Source organism: Manihot esculenta, chromosome 10 (assembly GCF_001659605.2).
Source record: "Manihot esculenta cultivar AM560-2 chromosome 10, M.esculenta_v8, whole genome shotgun sequence".
NCBI classification, from domain to species: Eukaryota; Viridiplantae; Streptophyta; class Magnoliopsida; order Malpighiales; family Euphorbiaceae; genus Manihot; species Manihot esculenta.
The window spans coordinates 5,189,437-5,207,433 of NC_035170.2; the positions used below are offsets into that span (position 1 = coordinate 5,189,437).

The window sequence follows — 17,997 nt, forward strand, 5'->3', positions numbered from 1 at the left end:
TTCAAGTGATGATATTATTAGACAACTAAAAAGATAGCATTATCTTATTAAATTTTGACTTCTATCTTATCATATCTAATCTCAACACTTTTTATGTTATCTAAACATGGTGGGTTTTCTTTTTATTATTATTTTTTAAAATTTATTATTTAATTTTTATAGTATAAAAATTTTATTAATTAATTATTTAATTTTAAAAAAAATTTAAAAAACTATTAATAAGTCTTTCTATTAATTTTAATTTTTAAATATTTTTACTATCTATTTTATATTATATGAAAAAATTCATTAATTGATATCTCAGTTTTATAAAAATAATATTACTTATTAGTCCTTTTGTATTTTGGAACAAAATACAAATTTCATAAGCTGGCTTTAGGGCTGCTCCAACTTGCAGCAGTTTACTCATTATGTTGGATCAAATCATTTTGGCCCAAAGAGTTGGGGCCTCTTTTAATTGATTTTTTATAGTAAAATTTTTCATGATTTTTAAATCTGCATAATTTTTTATTATTTAAAAAAAAAAAGTATTTTCAGGCATTGGAATAAAAAATTAAGTTTTTTGATAAAAAATTACCTAAAAAAATAGATATTTAAAAGGATATAGATAAGTGTTTGAAGTTTGGACAACATTTGGCATAATTGCAGTAAGCAAGCAAGAAAGAAAGACATACATTGTTGTGTTTTCTCTTGGTCCTGTAATAAAACTCTGTAGCTATTGTATGATCTGAAAATAGTTTCACTCCATTTCTCAAACTGTATCCCACCTTATCTCAACATGTATCACTCCATTCTTCGAATCGATTAGATGGTATTTTTCGTTGATACGTCCGTTATGCACAACATCATCAAGATTTATTTCCACATGGCCCAATGTTTCCTACATTATACAGGATGATCATTGTGAAAACAATTATGTATATCAGAAGAAAAACATGATCATGTTTTTGCAGTACCTTTGCCCGGAAACTAAACCGTGTCCGCTTGCTCATAACATCAATATGGATCTTCTCATGTAAAGGAGGCTGATCTAGTGTAAACTGGAATTCCTCGTTCCATCGTGGATCACGAGTTTTTCTGATCATCTGTGAAAGAGTGATAACTGGTATAAGAATGAACAGTAGAATCAAAAGATCAAGGTGGTAATATGTATGAATGCCAACCAATTTCACCTTTGTTTTCTTCTTTTCTCCCCTGAAAAGGACTAAGGCATATGGATTATTGTGATGCTTCCCTTCTACATCCTCAGCTCCTTGAATTATAACTGAAAGTAAGCCTGCTCCACTCAATCTCTCATCTTCAAAGGACTTTTCATCTCCACCATTCAAAGGGTCATTGAATTTGGCACTATCTTCTTTAAAAGGCACAAAAGTTAACTCTACCACAATTTGCCCTCTTTGCTTCTTGTCTTGAGGATCTGAAATATTTGTGTGTTTGAGCAAATCAAGAGTAAATTCTTTTGTATCATGGGGTGTCAGGATTTTTAGAGGAATTAACTGCATTCCTAATCTGTCATGTCCACCAACCTGCAAAACAAGTTCTGTAGTTTAAACTCTCATTGCAATTTAAATGTGAAAAATGAAAAAAGCAATTAATATTTAGATTTTAAAATGAAACCTTGTCCCAATCAAACACTTGTAGTTGAAGAACTTGAGACTGAGGATCCTTGACTATAAGCTTGAAGTTCTCATTCCACACAGGATTCAAATTATTCTTCTTGATTGTGGTTTTCTTTGCCGGCAGCTTCTCTCCATTCAGGCTGAGTTTAACATATGGATCAGATGTTCCCAAGAAATCAGCCTTCAAGAGTTTCATTGCCCGCACAACCTTCACATGCAGTATCCCCACAGGCTTCTTTACAGCCACACTAAATGAAAAAATAAAACAAAATAATATCAATTAGATTGCGCAGATTCTTTCTAAATAAAAGAATCTTGCTATGATTCATCCAATATATGCTTACGTTGATAAGTCAAGGATAGGTATATCAAGAGACTGGGGCCAAAGATAAAGGCTTGCTACTTGTTTTCTGATAATCTCCTGCAAGTATCTAGAATAGTTAGTTAATAAATTATAGATTTAATATCCATTTTCAGACAAAGAAAACATAGCCTGAACCTATTCATATAAGTATTACCAGTGTAGCACCTGAACAAATCGGTACAGGCCAGGTATAGACATTACATCGCCACCCAGAATGTTTAGTCCGAAATCTACATGTGGCTGCAGATAAGTGAAGAATCACCATTTACAAAAACATTTAGCAATTTGCTTTTAATTGGCAAAAATCAAGATACTACTTAGTGCTTACCCTCTCCATCAAGGAGACGACAATGTTTGCGAAACATGGAAATGTAGGTAGTAGAGGCTTCAATGCAATCCGCGGTGCTGCAAATATTTGCAGATCAACTAGCTGCAGAAAAGCTTCATCAATCTTTTAGAGGATATGCTTCTTCTTAGTAGAAACTAACAAACAAGACCATTGTTTCATCAAAGTTTATGTCTTTGGACTCATTCTGACCTGAACTTTGACTTGTAAAGACATTAGTTTTAACACCAAAATTATATTGGGATTGCCAGCCCACCTAATTGCTGGTTCCATGACTAAATCCTTCTCATTAGTCTCATATACTTTGACACCTGAAAAATTACAATATTGTCCAAATTAAAATAAAATTAAAAATAAAATTAAAAACAAAAAAAAATTACATGAAGGACTTACCATGAATGGTAGGAGGAAGAGTTCCAAGAGTAAGATGCTCAAATTCAATTGCTTCTATCATATACTTCCCAACGTACTCTGCAAATATAGGCTTTGTCGTACTTTTTATTGTAGCACAAATTGCCTGTGCAAGATAAGGATTAATGAACACTATGATTAAAAATGCATCAGCATCAAGACTATTCAAGTGATCAAATTACCCTGTCAAGGTAAGGCCACATATTCAAAAGAAACTTGTTTAACCAGTCGACCTGCAAATTCAGACAAATACCAATCATCAAAATTAACTAAATTTTTACTGTAAAGCAACAACAGAAATCACACAAGACAACTACAACTAAACTAAATATATTTGTTAGTGACAATGTACAAGCCAAATACACTAAGCTTACTCGTTCATAATCCGGGCATTTCACCCACAATGGAATCGCAGGCAGGATATCTTGCAAGGTGCTCGAGTCCAATTCATGAAGAGGTCTAACCACTGGATCCTAATATTAGACAGTCCACACTCAAAATGAAAACAGCCAACCAGAAAATAAAGATGATGAAGTTCAATGAACAGTCATTACTGTAAGTTCAACCTGCTTATTTTTGAATATGCAATCAGCTGAAGTAAATAGTAAAAGGATTGTACTTCCCCAAATGATGATGCAAAAAGCATGATTAAAAGAGTTTCCTTATTCATCCTTTCTAATGAACAAATCTTTAATTCTTTTACAGAGCATTTTTGGAATTGGTCAAGCTGGAGTTTCACATTGTTCAATTGCAGTCCATTTTTATCATGAAATTGAAGCTCTAAAAAATGAGTCCTCTGGGACATTATTTGTATAAGTGACTCCAAACATGCAGTGAATAGATTTTCCCATTCAAAGAGATGAATGCTCCTTCAAATGGTCATTCAATCAAACAACTCTTCTGCACCATAAATATGAAAACCATCCATTGAAATGTGGTTCAAATTGTTAAAAATAAAAAACTTAATCTTATTCCTCCTTGATCATTTTGAAGAGGAATAATAAAACGCTAATGCAACAGTTCATTTCAATTAAATTCAGAAGGTGAAGGGAAAACAATTCATGACAAAGAAAAGGGCCATTAGATCATTTCAGTGCATTCCAGTTAATCCACCAATCAGATTAAACAACCCATTAAAACCCCAATCTCTACTCTAGTTATTTACAACATAACATCATCAAACGAAAACCAGATGATTGGATTCCAAGAAAGTAGTACAGAAGACAGAAAGACATGGAAAACTAAGAAAATATGTTGAGATATTTGAGTACCTTAACATCTTTAGGATGAGAATAAACAAAGAGAAAGAACCCAAGTAAAACTCCAATAGGAAGTCCAAATCCAAAACCAATAATTCCCAAGAAAGTGCTCAACGATCCCATTTCCTTATGAAGAAAATCAAGAGCATCGCGTGTACTTAAAAAGAGATCATCTTTACAACTGGCAGAGTTCCAATGGAGAAGAAGCAAGAAAAAGAATAAAAGGGAAGGCTAGAAAATCTAATATTTTGCAAGGAAACGTATCGAATAGACAAGAAAACAAGGAGCATAGAAGGAACCAGCCTAAGAAACCTGCCAAAACAGAAGCCAGGTAGTGCTTAACGAGACAGCTTCCTCTTTATTACAAAACTAAATCAAATTCAAGAGCAAGGTTACGTGCTCAATGTGTTCTCTAATAATTAATTATAATAAAAATACTTTTCTATACTCACAAGCTATATGATTTAATTATAATTAAAATTTAAAATCCAGGTTTTAAGATTGTTATTAAAATTTTTACATATAAAATTATTAATATATTTTTATTTTTAAAATTAAAATTAAATAAGAAAAAATAAATTATTTAAAAAAAATATTTTTCAAATAAAATATTCCCTCTAGTGGTATTCAAAAAAAAAAAATGATTGTGTTATTGAAGAAAATATAAGTATAAAATTTCAAATTTCACTATTCAATATTTCCTCTAGTGAAAATAAGAGTTAGTTAAACTTTATTTTTATTAAAAAACAGTAAAATACTATTTTTTCTACTTTTTTATTTATTTAAAGAATGTTATAAATTATTATTTTTTTAGTTTTGTGGTATTATTATAAATAATGGGAATAATATTTGGATGAGTATAATGCAATTAAAGACAGCTTTCAAGAATTCTTTAATTTGCTTTGACAAAGTAATTATAATTATTTATTTTTTGTGTATATTAAATTATTAGCCTTCACACCTGACCATTAGATGGCAAGATCCTAGGGGAACCTATGCTGCTGGGTATTTTAATAATAATTTTAATTTCTTTTTTTCTATTTATTAATAAAAAATATATATTTAATATTACATAAAATCTCATTTAAGATGAGTTGTGTACTGTTATTATAAAATAAAAATTACCGGATGAAAATTTAATAAGTGAATAATACAGTTTTATTTAAAGAAAATCGAAATATTTTAACACCCAATTTAATTAGGACTGTATAATTAATCGGTTCAGTTTTGAATTGAATTAAATCGAAAAAATTAAAAATTAAATTGTAAAAAAATTAAAAATTAAAAAAATTAATTATGAAAATATAATCAAATCGAATCGAATCGATAAAAATCAGTTTGATTCGATTCGATTATTTCAAATTGAAATCTGTAATTTCTTTTAACTTTTTACTTTTAATTTCAGTAGAATAATTTAATAAATATTTCTTATAAATTTACCAATAAATATTATCTAAACATATAATGATAATACTTAAAAAAAATTCATATAAATTCATATAAAATTTAAAAATATGTATAAAATCAGTATTTTATATAATAAAAATATATCTAAAATCGGTTATTCGTTTTATCATTTGTTTAACACGTTTAAATCGAATCGAAAACTGAATAAACTGAAAAATACTAACCGAATCGAATATTTTGATTTACCAAACTATTAAACCAAAATTGATCAGTTCAATTCGATTTTTCGGTTCAAACTGATTTATACTCTCTCCTAAATTTAACATCAAGGCCCGTTCTACTCTACTCTGAATAGGTTAAATTTTCTTATAAAGTTATCATTACCCGACAGAATTTAGCAGATTTCTTATATGTCTATAATCACATAATTTCCGTTCGTCCAATTAGTTCGATAAGATCTTCTATCAATTAACCGACTATATTATCATCTAATTATTTTATTACGATATAAAAAAAATTATTTTAAAAATAAAAATATGTAATTATTTTATATTAATATTCTCAAATTTTATATTAGTCTTATTTTTAAATTTATTGATTTGAGCGTTGGAATGACTACCATATATCCCTACCGTCTTATATTTTTTAATTAATCACCACATAATACTACTCGCATCAATATTAAAAAAATATAATAATATGTTAATTAAATTGTATAATGTATTATTTTCTTAAAGAATCGCCGTTTCTCTAAGATTGTTATACAAAAACTTAAAATATTATTTAAAATTTATTTTTAATTGTATATATTTTAAAAGTAAAATTACTTTATTCTATATATCTGTCCATAATAATAATTAGTGGCAAATATATATATAAATATATATGTAATACTATTTTGATTTTCAAAAATAATTGTCAGTATTAATAATTTATACAAAAAATTCTTAATATATTTTTATAAATAAATTAATTTATTCTGGTACACTCTAAAAATAAGATTAAATAAAGTCTTAATTGATAAATAGCTTTTGTAATAAAATGTGTGGCAATTGGAAGACAATTCTCTCAAATGGAGAATCACTATGCTTTATTTGGAATAAATGATTTGGACATGTATCAATTTTATTTCTTTCCAATTAATTTTTTTTAAGTTGAACAAAATTGAAAATTTTCATCGATAAAAAAAATAATGGAACAACAATAATAAAATTTTTAATAATAATAAATTAAAATTTATTACATAAATAATTTATTAAATTATTAAAAAAATAATTATTAAAATAAATTATTGATAATTTATGGATATTAATAATAAAATTATTGACCATTTATCAATAAAATACCGTAAATTCATTTGTTTATTAGAGCGACCAATCTGCTAGCTTTGCCTTTGACCTTTAAAGGTGGCCGTTGATATTAAAAACCTAAATTTTCATTTTATTTTAATTTTTAAATACTGCCAGTGCCTTTTCAAAGAGATGTCTTTTTTGAATCATGTCTTCTACGGTATAATAAATTCCTGTTTCCTCTCTAAAAATAACTACTCTCAATCTCTTCTTCTTCTTCTCTTCTGCTTATATTTTATCTTTTAATTTATTGTTGGAAGAAATTTAAATATTATTTTTTCTATTCTTTTCTTTGTATATTCTAGAGTAATTTTGCTATTAATCCAATAATAATATAAAATTATCGTTAGCTGACATAATTTAACAGATTTCCATTACGCTGATAATTATAGAATCGGCACACTTTTAAAAAATGCTATAATTAACTTTATTAATAAAAAATTAATAATCACAAAGTCAAAAATATATAATTTCTACACAATTACTTTTAAATTTTAAAATTTTTTTTATTCTCACTCCATTTTTCAGTTTATTAACTTGAGTATCGGATTGAATGTTGTAAACGTCAATTACCTCACATTTTATTTCAGCCAAATCATAATTTCAGTCGGATCATAACTTTATTTTAGCAATACCAATAATAAATAGTAACTTTTATTCATTATTTTAGCAATAAAAAAATTGAAATGCTACTATTATTGTAAAAGATCGGTGAACTTACGGTTCTTAATGTTGATAACCAGTTCTTCTTACAAAAGCTAATTTATGTTAGTTTAATAATTTTGAAAAAGTTTCCATTACTTTTCTTATTTGTTAGTAAACAATTTTAATTTTTAAATATAAAAATTGATATTCTATTAAGTATAAAAATTCTTATACTCATAAAAATTTAGACAAATTCTAATTATGATCCATGAATATTAAAATTAAAATTTAATTTTTAAATCTGTAATTTTATACCTACAAAATATAAAAACTAATTTGAAGAAAAATTAGAATTTTTAATGTTTAATTTCATACTTACAGATTTTAAAAATTAAAATGATTTGTTACTATGATAAATAAAAAAATAACAATAATAGATAAAACTAACAAGTTCACAGATATTCAAAAATTAAAATAATAAATAAAAATAATTTTTTTATTATAAAATAAAATTAATCACTTAGAGAAATATTTTGATCATTAAAACATATATTATCTCTTGATGACCGCTGGATTTCCCTACCCCCAATCCTGGGCCTAGATTAAGGTCATAGCCCATGAAAGGAAGACCGCATGCTCTCTCAAGTAAAACAGGCCCGGATCATCAGACCCCTGAGGCCGGACTCCACCAGATTTTTCCTAATCGAGATCAGCCCAGCCCGTATAACCTCCCCACGGATTCCTTCTCCTCCTGGGTTCCGCGTCCAGCCCAGCTCTCGGCCCAGCCCAGGATCCAGAACGAGACTCGTCATACAGCCTGGCAGATCCGCTCGAGCGTACGCACGGGGGAGAATCAGAGGCCGTTACGCATGGAGCAGGCGCCTGATATCCTCGTACGCCCATATCTGTATGGCAGAGACGCGTGGCCCAATCATAGTAGAGCCGTAGTACGTCATCAGCAAGCAGACAGAAAGGATAAAAGGGATACCCCTCTAGAGAGATGGACCAAGCTTTATTCTTCAATACCAAAACCCTTGTAAAACCCTATTCTATTGGATCTCAGATCATCAATTGGCGCCGTCTGTGGGAAACGACGGAGATCTTTTCATCACCGGAGTTTTCACTCTTAAAGAAACCCACTGAGATCCACGATGGCTAATCACCAAGAAAGTAACCTTAACGTCCCAAATGACCTAGGCTCTGCCCAAGAGGGGCAACAATTCTCCTTTTCTAGTCCTACGACATTAAACAACCAAACACCTGTTCCTCTTAATCCCTCGCCAAGTTTGGCAGGGAATACTCCCGCCGTTACCTTGTCTAACCAGGATCTTCAAAACATGGCTTTCCAGTTACAGAATACCGCCCACTGGTTGGGGCAGATAATGCAACAGAGAGGCCTCAACACCCCAGTAAATACACTCCCGGTTGTAGAGGAACCTCAGACCAATGACCCCCGACCTGCACCTGACCGTCTTCAAACCAGCAGCCGCGATACTGAAGAAAGAGGAAGAAAAGCCGGCGAAGAAGAAGGACCGGAGGCCCGAATCCATGCGAGGAGGGCGAGAGAGATGATAGAAAATGAGGAGGTGGATAACTATTCTGCCGAAATAACTGGGTGGACGGGAACTGAAGCAGAGGAGGAGGAGTACCACCTTGATAGGCGGTTGTCGAAGCCGTCAAAAATAACCTATTATCAATCAACAAATAAATTTGTAGATAGTGGCAATAGGGTCGAACCACAGGGAATTGACACCAAGTATCTTCCTAATAATGACTAAGGCAAGTAATAACAAATAAGTAAAAGATGGGGGGTTTGTTTTGATGAGTTAAAATCTAAAAGTAAAAGAGAACAATAATTTAATTGAAAAGGAATTCCAATGAGAAAGAGATTCTAGCTGAAGTATGAGTCTAATTCAGTTTGTTCAGAATTGATCATTGATTTATTAAAGACTCCTATTTGACTTCAATAAATTAGTTTTGGTTGTGGAAGACGCTTCTCACAATCCAAATTTCTCCTTAGTTCTAGTTTGATTAGGAAACGTTCGCTAATCAAACACTAATCAACAAGTTGCCAAGGAACGTCCTTGGGGCATTGTAGCATCGAACAACTGTTGATTGCATTAAGACTTAGAGAAACCCAATTCTATCCTTGCCAACCGCGTGGTCAAGTTTAGATCATACAACCTGATTAAATGTGTATTTGAACAATCTAAGCAATTACGGACCTAAATCATTCAAACAATATTACTAAGCAATTTAAAAGCAATGGGCCCTTATTGATTCTAAAAGGAAAGTAATATTTAAAGAAAAGGTCAGATTGCATAAATATTGAAACAAACAAGAGTTCAACAATGGAGTATTAAACCTCCCAATTCATCACAAATCTGAATATTCTCAACTTCAACTAGAAAATAATGAATTTAGCCACTCATGGTGACCAAAATACACAAAATAAAGAAGAAAAGAAAGAAAGAAAGTTTCTGCTGTGTTGCTGGAGAATTTTCGATGATGGCAGATGCTGAAAGATGATGATTCTATGCTGGTTTGGATGTTGCCCTTATATAGCTGGAGAATCCCAATTCCAATTTGATTAGGGTTTTGGAATCTCAATTTGATTTGGTCTTCTTTGTAGTCTTTGATTCCTCTTTGGATTTTGTATTTGATTGAGAATGGAACTCTCTAAGTGAAGGGCGTGGCTCTTGGGACTGATCTTGTGGTGTTTGAAGTGGACTTGGACTTCTTTTCTTTGAATTTCTAATTTCTGCTCTTTTCCCGCCTCTTCTGTATTTTCTGCTATTAAAGTGACTTGGGCAAATCCTGCGAGTGACTTGGGCAAGTCACTTGCCCAATCTGCCCTAATCACTCTCTGGGATTCAGTCCAGTTTTTGCCTTTGACTCTGCGAATGACTTGGCCAGTTCCTGCGAGTGACTTGGGCAAGTCACTTTGACCCAATCACTTTTCCAGCTTTTTCTTCACTTTTTCTCCAACTTTTTAATTTCTTCCTTTTCTGTAAAAACATAACAAAAACACAAAATAAGCTAGAAAAATGTGTAAATAAACAGTAAGAGATATGATAAAAATGTGGCTAAATTATGCTTGATCAAATACCCCCACACCTAGCTTTTTGCTTGTCCTCAAGCAACAAACAACTTTAGTCAATCAAGCCCCTTTTTCTTTTGATCCTAAGTACCACTTAATCAGCCTCCCCTAGACTCCTAAATTGAAACACTACAGTGTAGGATGCATGTACTAAGGTTGTCCCCTTCTTTCCTTGTTTCCTATCGCTCACCATGGCCAAGGGAAAGTTTTTTATTTGATCATGCTTATTAATTTATATTAGGATTAATGCAATCCCTTAAGAGTGACTTGCCCTATTTTAAGCATTTTTAATTACCAGCACCTTTTATCCTTGCCTGAAAAAGTCACCAACCTTTTTACGCGATGGTGCATATGGGTGATACACCCCCGGTTACTCAGTTGGTCACTTGTCCAAGTGGCTACTAGCTCTGTTCATAATCTTAGACCATCGAAACTTTATTTGCTTGAAAAAGTCACTGACCTTTTTACGCGATTGTGTACATGGGTGATACACCCCCGGTTACTCAGTCAGTCACTTCTCCAAGTGGCTTTTAGGCACAGTTCATAGTCTTAGATCATAGGAACAGGTTGTGCTTTTTGTGCTTTTTGATTTGCTGAGTTTTTCTTTTTCTTTTTCCTTTTTTATAACAATTTGGGCAAATCAACTTAAGAGAATTACACTAACTTTTTATTGCATGTATTTTATTTTCCTTTCCTATTGGCCACAGCAGGTTCAAGGACTCAATTCAAGAAAAAGAACTTCCTAAGTAAAGGCTACACATTGTGCATGGTTCAATTTAGGTTTAAAGGGTTGGATAATTTAATGGGGTCATGAGGTAAGGAACTCTTTTGACTTAGTCATCTATGCTGAGTAAAGAAATAGGCTAGAAAAACAAAGTTCTGTGTGTGTGTGCATATGTGTGGTAGAGAAGAAAAAATTTCTGGTGTGTGAAAGAGGTAAGACCTAAGCAAAAATAAACAAAAAGGATGTAGAAGAAAACTAAACATGTAAGCATGGTGAAAAAAAGAAATGTTCCCTAAACACCCCCACACCTATCCCAAACATTGCCCCCAATGTTAAAACATGAATATGAAGAGAATTAATAAGGAGAAGGAAAGGGACTGCCTGGGATGTGGGTGATTTGGGCAAATCGCCCCAGTGATTTGGGCAAGTCACCCAGCCAAATCACTGTATTTGCTGTTCTGTGGGCAGGAAGTGATTCACCAGTATTTGAAGCAAGTGCTCCACATTGTTCATTCTGGTCTCAATTCTGTCAAGACGAGCCTGTATTGACTGGTTAGGGGCTACGTCTTCATGGACTTGATTCTGGTCCTGCTGTGGTGCTTCTGGAGGTGCTCTTTGTGCTGGTTCATTGACTCTCACTTCTGTTGTTGCTTCTTGAGGTGCAGGATGCTGAGAAGTGGATGGTTGACTGGCTTTCCTTTTCCTGAACACACGCTCATGGCGTGGTGTGAGTGGTCCTGCATGGGAAAGAGAAAAAATGCCCCCCACTTGGAACCAGCAGCCGCGATACTGAAGAAAGAGGAAGAAAAGCCGGCGAAGAAGAAGGACCGGAGGCCCGAATCCATGCGAGGAGGGCGAGAGAGATGATAGAAAATGAGGAGGTGGATAACTATTCCGCCGAAATAACTGGGTGGACGGGAACTGAAGCAGAGGAGGAGGAGTACCACCTGGAGAAAAAACTTAGCCCAGAAGACGAGAAGGTGGACCAAAAGTTGAAGAAATTGAGAGAACAGCTCCTCGCCGAGCTAGGTAAGAAAGACCAAAGCCAAACCTCTTTGCCTACTTCTTCCCCTTTCTCAAAGTGGGTGCAGCAAGAGACTGTCCCTAAGAAGTTTATGATGCCATCAATGGCGGCTTATGATGGAACTGGTAACCCGAGGGAGCACGTCATGAACTATAAGACCTTCATGGAGTTGCAAACTTTGTCGGATACCTTAATGTGTAAAGTATTTCCAACGACGCTCTCGGGACCAGCGCGGGCGTGGTTCAACAGCCTTGAGGCCGGAAGTATCAGGAGTTTCGGAGACCTAGCCATTCGCTTCATCAGTCGATTTATAGCCGGGGTGCCGGCAGAGAGGAAGACGAGCTACTTGGAGACAGTAAGGCAGAGAGAGGGTGAATCACTCAGAGAGTATGTCGCTCGTTTCAATACAGAGGCCCTGCAGATTCCCGATCTCGATGAAGGAAGGGCGGTAGAAGAGATGCAAAAGGGAACGACCTCTGCCGAGTTCTTCGGTTCCTTAAGCAGGAAGCCTCCGACCTCCCTGGCCGAGCTGATGCAGAGAGCGAAGAAGTATATAAGGCAGGACGACGCCTTAGTAACAAGCCGATTTGCCAAAAGGATGACAGGAAAAGAAAAAGCCTCAGAAGAAAGGAGGCCGGAGAAACATGAAAAGAAACACAGCAAGAGACCCGAGCCGTACAAGCAGGCCTGGGAGCGAAGGGATCAAAGGCCTCCCCCTCCACGGGTCCCTGAATCAAGATTGCCTCCCCCTTGGGTCCCTGAGAAGCCAACTCCACTAAATGCGTCCAGAGCCGAGGTGCTCATGGCTGTCCAAGATAAGGAATTCCTCCAGTGGCCCAAACCTATGAAGTCGGAAGCAGACCAGTGGAATCCTGACAAATATTGTCAGTATCATCGGACGCATGGCCACGATACCAACAACTGCTTCCAGTTGATAGCAGAGATCGAGAGGTTAATAAAGAGGGGGCACCTCAAGAACTTTATAAAGAAATCAGAGGGACAAAGGCCTCAACCCAGTCCGGCGGTTCAGGCGCCGAGGAGAACAGGAACGGGACCAGTGAATGATGGATCCAGTGGGACCATCAACATGATTGTTGGAGGAACGGGAGGACGGATGGGCCGCCGAGGGAAGAAGAGAAATCGGGAGGGAGAGACCAGCAGCACCGAGGTCATGCAGATCGTTGACCACTCTCCCATGACAATCACCTTCTCTTCAGAAGATGCTCATGGTATTCAGATGCCCCATGATGACGCGCTCGTCATTGAAGCCGTCATTCACAATTATCGGGTAAAGAAGGTCTTAGTGGATGACGGGAGTAAAGTCAACTTGCTACCATACCAGGTTTTTCAGCAGATGGGAATTCTGGAAGAACAGTTGGTCCGAGACCAAGCACCAATCAAGGGGATCGGAGGAGTAGCGGTGCTCGTGGAAGGGAAGGTGAAGCTGACTCTCACCTTAGGTGAAGCACCCAGAACTCGTACTCACCATGAGGTATTTTTAGTGGTCAAACTTCCGTTAAGCTATAATGTGATCTTGGGGAGGCCTGCGCTGTTCAATTTCGAAGCTGTCACCAGTATCAGGTATTTGGCGCTTAAATTTCCAACAGAAGAAGGAGTGGGAATAGTCCGGGGTAGCCAGGAAGAGGCAAGAGTAGTATACTTAGCCACAGTAGCAGAACCAAGCTCCACTGGAGAAGCTCTTGACTCGAAAGTTCTAGAGGTTCGGGATGAGAAAACAGAGGTCAGGACAGAACCGGTGGGGGAGCTGGAGATTTTCCCTTTATCAGAAGCAGAGGTAGAAAAGGTCTTTAGTCTCAACGCCGGCCTCACTAAAGAACAAAAAGCTGAAGTCATGGCCCTGATCCGAGGTCATGCGTCTAGTTTCGCCTGGAAGCCCTCCGACATGCCTAGAATTGACCCTACGGTAATGACACACAAGCTGAATGTACTCCCCGAAGCCAAGCCAGTAAAACAGAAGAAGAGAGTAGTAGGAAGAGAGAAGCAGCAGGCCACCAAGGAAGAGGTGCAGAAACTTGAGGAGGCAGGCTTTATTAGGGAAGTTATGTACCCACAGTGGTTAGCAAATCCTGTATTAGTCAAAAAAGCCAATGGCAAATATAGGATGTGCATAGATTTTACTGACCTAAATAAGGCCTGCCCTAAAGATTGTTATCCACTTCCTGATATTAATAAAATGGTCGACTCTACGGCCGGTTTTGATTATATGTCTTCTTTGGATGCTATGTCTGGTTATCATCAAATCCCAATGGAAAGGTCGGATGAGGAAAAGACCTCGTTTATAACTAAAGATGGGACTTATTGCTACAGAGCTATGCCATTCGGATTGAGGAATGCTGGGGCAACGTACCAAAGATTGATGAATAAAATCTTCAAAAATCAGATTGGCAGGAATGTAGAAGTTTATGTAGATGATATGGTGGTCAAAAGCCCAAATTTCCAGCAGCACATAGCAGACTTGAGGGAGGTATTCGGGGTATTAAACCAGTACAGAATGAAGTTGAACCCAGCAAAGTGTGCTTTCTTTATTAGAGGAGGAAAATTCTTGGGATTCATGGTGAGCGGAAAAGGCATCGAGCCTAACCCGGAGAAGGTAGAAGCCATATTGAAAATGCCAGAGCCGACCTATGTAAGGGACGTCCAAAGACTAACCGGAAGAGTAGTAGCACTCAACAGATTCATGTCAAGGTCAGCAGAAAAATGCTTACCATTTTTCAAAAAATTGAGGAAGGTGCCAAACTTTGAATGGACAGAAGACTGCCAGAAGGCCTTCGCAGAGCTTAAAAGATATCTCAGCTCGCCCCACGTCCTCAGTAGTCCTATGAAAGGAGAAGAACTCTTGATATACTTGGCAGCCTCAGAACAAGCAGTCAGCGTAGTGTTAGTAAGGGTGGAAGAAGGGGAACAGAAACCCATTTTTTACGTCAGCAAGGTACTCAGAGATACCGAGGTCAGATATTCGAACATTGAAAAAATGGCTTACGCCCTATTGCTAGCAGTCCGAAAATTCAAAGTTTACTTGGAAGGCCACCAAGGAGTTGTGATAACAGACCAACCCTTAAAGAAGATTCTACGCAGGCCGGAAACTTCAGGTCGGATGTTGGCTTGGTCCGTAGAGATCAGCCCTTACTGTCTAGAATATCGACCCAGGACAGCTATAAAATCTCAAGCTTTGGCTGACTTCATAGCAGAATGCTCATTCAACGAGGAGCAGGGAGGATCATCCTCAGGGATAGCAGGACGGGAACGTGAGGGGGAGCCTCATCCAGAATTTAACTGGAAGTTGTATGTAGACGGAGCATCAAGCACTGAGGGCAGTGGTGCCGGAATAATGCTTAAGGGGCCAGAGGATTTTAAGGTGTGTTACGCCCTACGTCTAGAGTTCAAAGCCTCGAATAATGTGGTAGAATATGAAGCCCTGATAAATGGGATGTTGGTGGCACTAGAAGTGGGAGTAACCGATCTCGAGGTAAACAGCGACTCTCAGCTGGTGATCAACCAAGTAACAGGGATGTATCAGGCTAGAGATCCCCTTATGCAAAGTTACCTGGCTAAAGTAAAAACTTTAGAAGCCGAGCTCACAAGTCGAGGAGTAACCATCAGGTTTCAAAGAATACCCCGAGAGGAAAATGAGGAAGCAGATCTGCTTAGCCGATTATCCAAAGAAGAACTGGAACAGCTTCCTGATGAAGTGTACATACAACAGGTCCATACACCTGCTTTTAATAAAACTAACACGATATTGCAGGTGGAACAGAACCCGACTTGGATGACCCCTTACTTAGAGTACCTGGAAAAAGGTAAACTCCCTGAGGATAAAGATGAAGCCAAAAAGATAGCAGCTCGTGCCGCTAACTACCAAGCGATAAGGGGGACCTTATACAGAAAAGGAAAGTCCAGTCCATGGCTCCGATGCGTGAATCCGGAAGAGGCTACGAAGGTGATGGAAGAAATACACAGAGGCTTGTGTGGAGCCCACGAGGGAGGAGGGACATTAGCTAATAAAGTATTCAGGCAAGGGTATTATTGGCCCACTGTTAAAAAAGAAGTAGAAGAGTTCGTCCGAAGATGCGACGTATGCCAGAGATTTGCTAATGCCATCAAAACTCCAGCCACTCCTCAAGCTAGCATATCCAGTCCATGGCCTTTCTCGCAATGGGGAATTGACATCCTGTGACCCTTCCCCAAAACCACTGGGTAGAGAAAATTCGTAGTGGTGGCTGTAGAATACTTCTCAAAATGGCCAGAGGCAGAAGCAATAGCCACAATCACAGCTCGAAAGATGATAGATTTTGTGTGGGGGCATATCATTTGCAGATTTGGTGTACCTAGAGTGCTTATTTCAGATAATGGCAGACAGTTTGATTGCAGCACCTTTAGAGCTTTCACCACGAACATGGGTATCTGGCATAAATTCTCCTCTGTGGTTCATCCTCAAACTAACGGCCAAACAGAGGTCACCAACAGAGCCATCCTACAAGGATTAAAAAAGCGACTAGATGGGGCAAAGACAAATTGGGCAGAAGAACTCAACAGCATCCTGTGGGCACTCCGAACCACTCCTAGAGCACCCACTAAAGAAATGCCCTTTGCACTTGCCTATGGTACAGAGGCCGTAGTCCCAGTTGAATTGCAGATTCCTACTCATCGAGTCCAATTTGCTAGCGAGAGCACTAACGATGACAAGCTAAGAAGCAACCTGGATGCCCTTGAGGAAATCAGGGAAAAAGCTCAAATCCGAACTGCCGCCTATCAACAACGGGCAGCACGATACTACAACCAAAAGGTCAGAGAAAGAAGCTTGAAAGTGGGAGACCTGGCTTTAAGAAACCTGGAAGCCACAGGAAAAAGGGCTGCAGCTGGTAAGCTAGCACCGACCTGGGAGGGCCCATTCAAGATAACAAAAGTAGTCCGGCCAGGAGTATACCGGATTGAAGATATGCAAGGGAACCAGGAGCCCCACGCTTGGAATATTCAACACCTCAAGAGGTATTTCCCTTGATATAGTTGTAAAGAAAAACATTGTATTCTGATAAATATGGAAGAAACAAGTTATTTACACAATGAGATTATCTTTATTATCATGAATAATATTCCTCCATGAAAAAGAAAGGTAGGTGTACAGGATCCCCTAGATTTCCTGACACCGCAAACCAAATTGAGAGCACAAACAACCGGCGGGGCCCCGAGGTCACCCCGGAACAAAAATGACCAGGATCCCGTAAGATCTCCTGGAATAAAAACAACCGGCGAGGCCCCGAGGTCATCCCGGAGTTACAAAAATGACCAGGATCCCGTAAGATCTCCTGGAACAAAAGCAACCGGCGAGGCCCCGAGGTCATCCCGGAAATACAAAAATGACCAGGATCCCGTAAGATCTCCTGGAGCAAGAACAACCAGCGAGGCCCCGAGGTCATCCCGGAAATACAAAAATGACCAGGATCCCATAAGATCTCCTGGAACAAAAGCAACCGGCGAGGCCCCGAGGTCATCCCGGAAATACAAAAATGACCAGGATCCCATAAGATCTCCTGGAACAAAAGCAACCGGCGAGGCCCCGAGGTCATCCCGGAAATACAAAAATGACCAGGATCCCGTAAGATCTCCTGGAACAAAAGCAACCGGCGAGGCCCCGAGGTCATCCCGGAAATACAAAAATGACCAGGATCCCGTAAGATCTCCTGGAGCAAGAACAACCGGCGAGGCCCCGAGGTCATCCCGAAAATACAAA

The 17,997-nt window shown here is 37.2% G+C and overlaps 1 protein-coding gene across 3 annotated transcripts; it reads right to left on the reverse strand.

The window, feature by feature from the left end:
* Nucleotides 1–587: 587 nt before the first annotated feature.
* LOC110624581 (synaptotagmin-3) lies at nt 588–4,357 on the reverse strand. Of its 3 annotated transcripts, XM_021769779.2 has the most exons (12): nt 4,012–4,357; nt 3,115–3,213; nt 2,923–2,973; nt 2,723–2,846; nt 2,522–2,640; nt 2,312–2,413; nt 2,149–2,223; nt 1,964–2,040; nt 1,618–1,867; nt 1,173–1,526; nt 957–1,085; nt 588–880 (listed from the first exon to the last, which is right to left on the reverse strand). In XM_021769779.2, exons 1-12 carry the CDS (start codon nt 4,120–4,122, stop codon nt 752–754), a joined length of 1,620 nt encoding a protein of 539 aa, XP_021625471.1. In that variant the 5' UTR covers nt 4,123–4,357; the 3' UTR covers nt 588–751. The 3 variants fall into 3 exon arrangements, with proteins under 3 accessions (XP_021625471.1, XP_043816722.1, XP_043816721.1); XM_043960786.1 differs by lacking the exons at nt 2,923–2,973; nt 3,115–3,213; nt 4,012–4,357 and having other exon boundaries at nt 591–880; nt 2,138–2,223; nt 2,723–2,743; XM_043960787.1 differs by lacking the exons at nt 2,522–2,640; nt 2,723–2,846; nt 2,923–2,973; nt 3,115–3,213; nt 4,012–4,357 and having other exon boundaries at nt 590–880; nt 2,138–2,223; nt 2,312–2,489.
* Nucleotides 4,358–17,997: the final 13,640 nt, after the last annotated feature.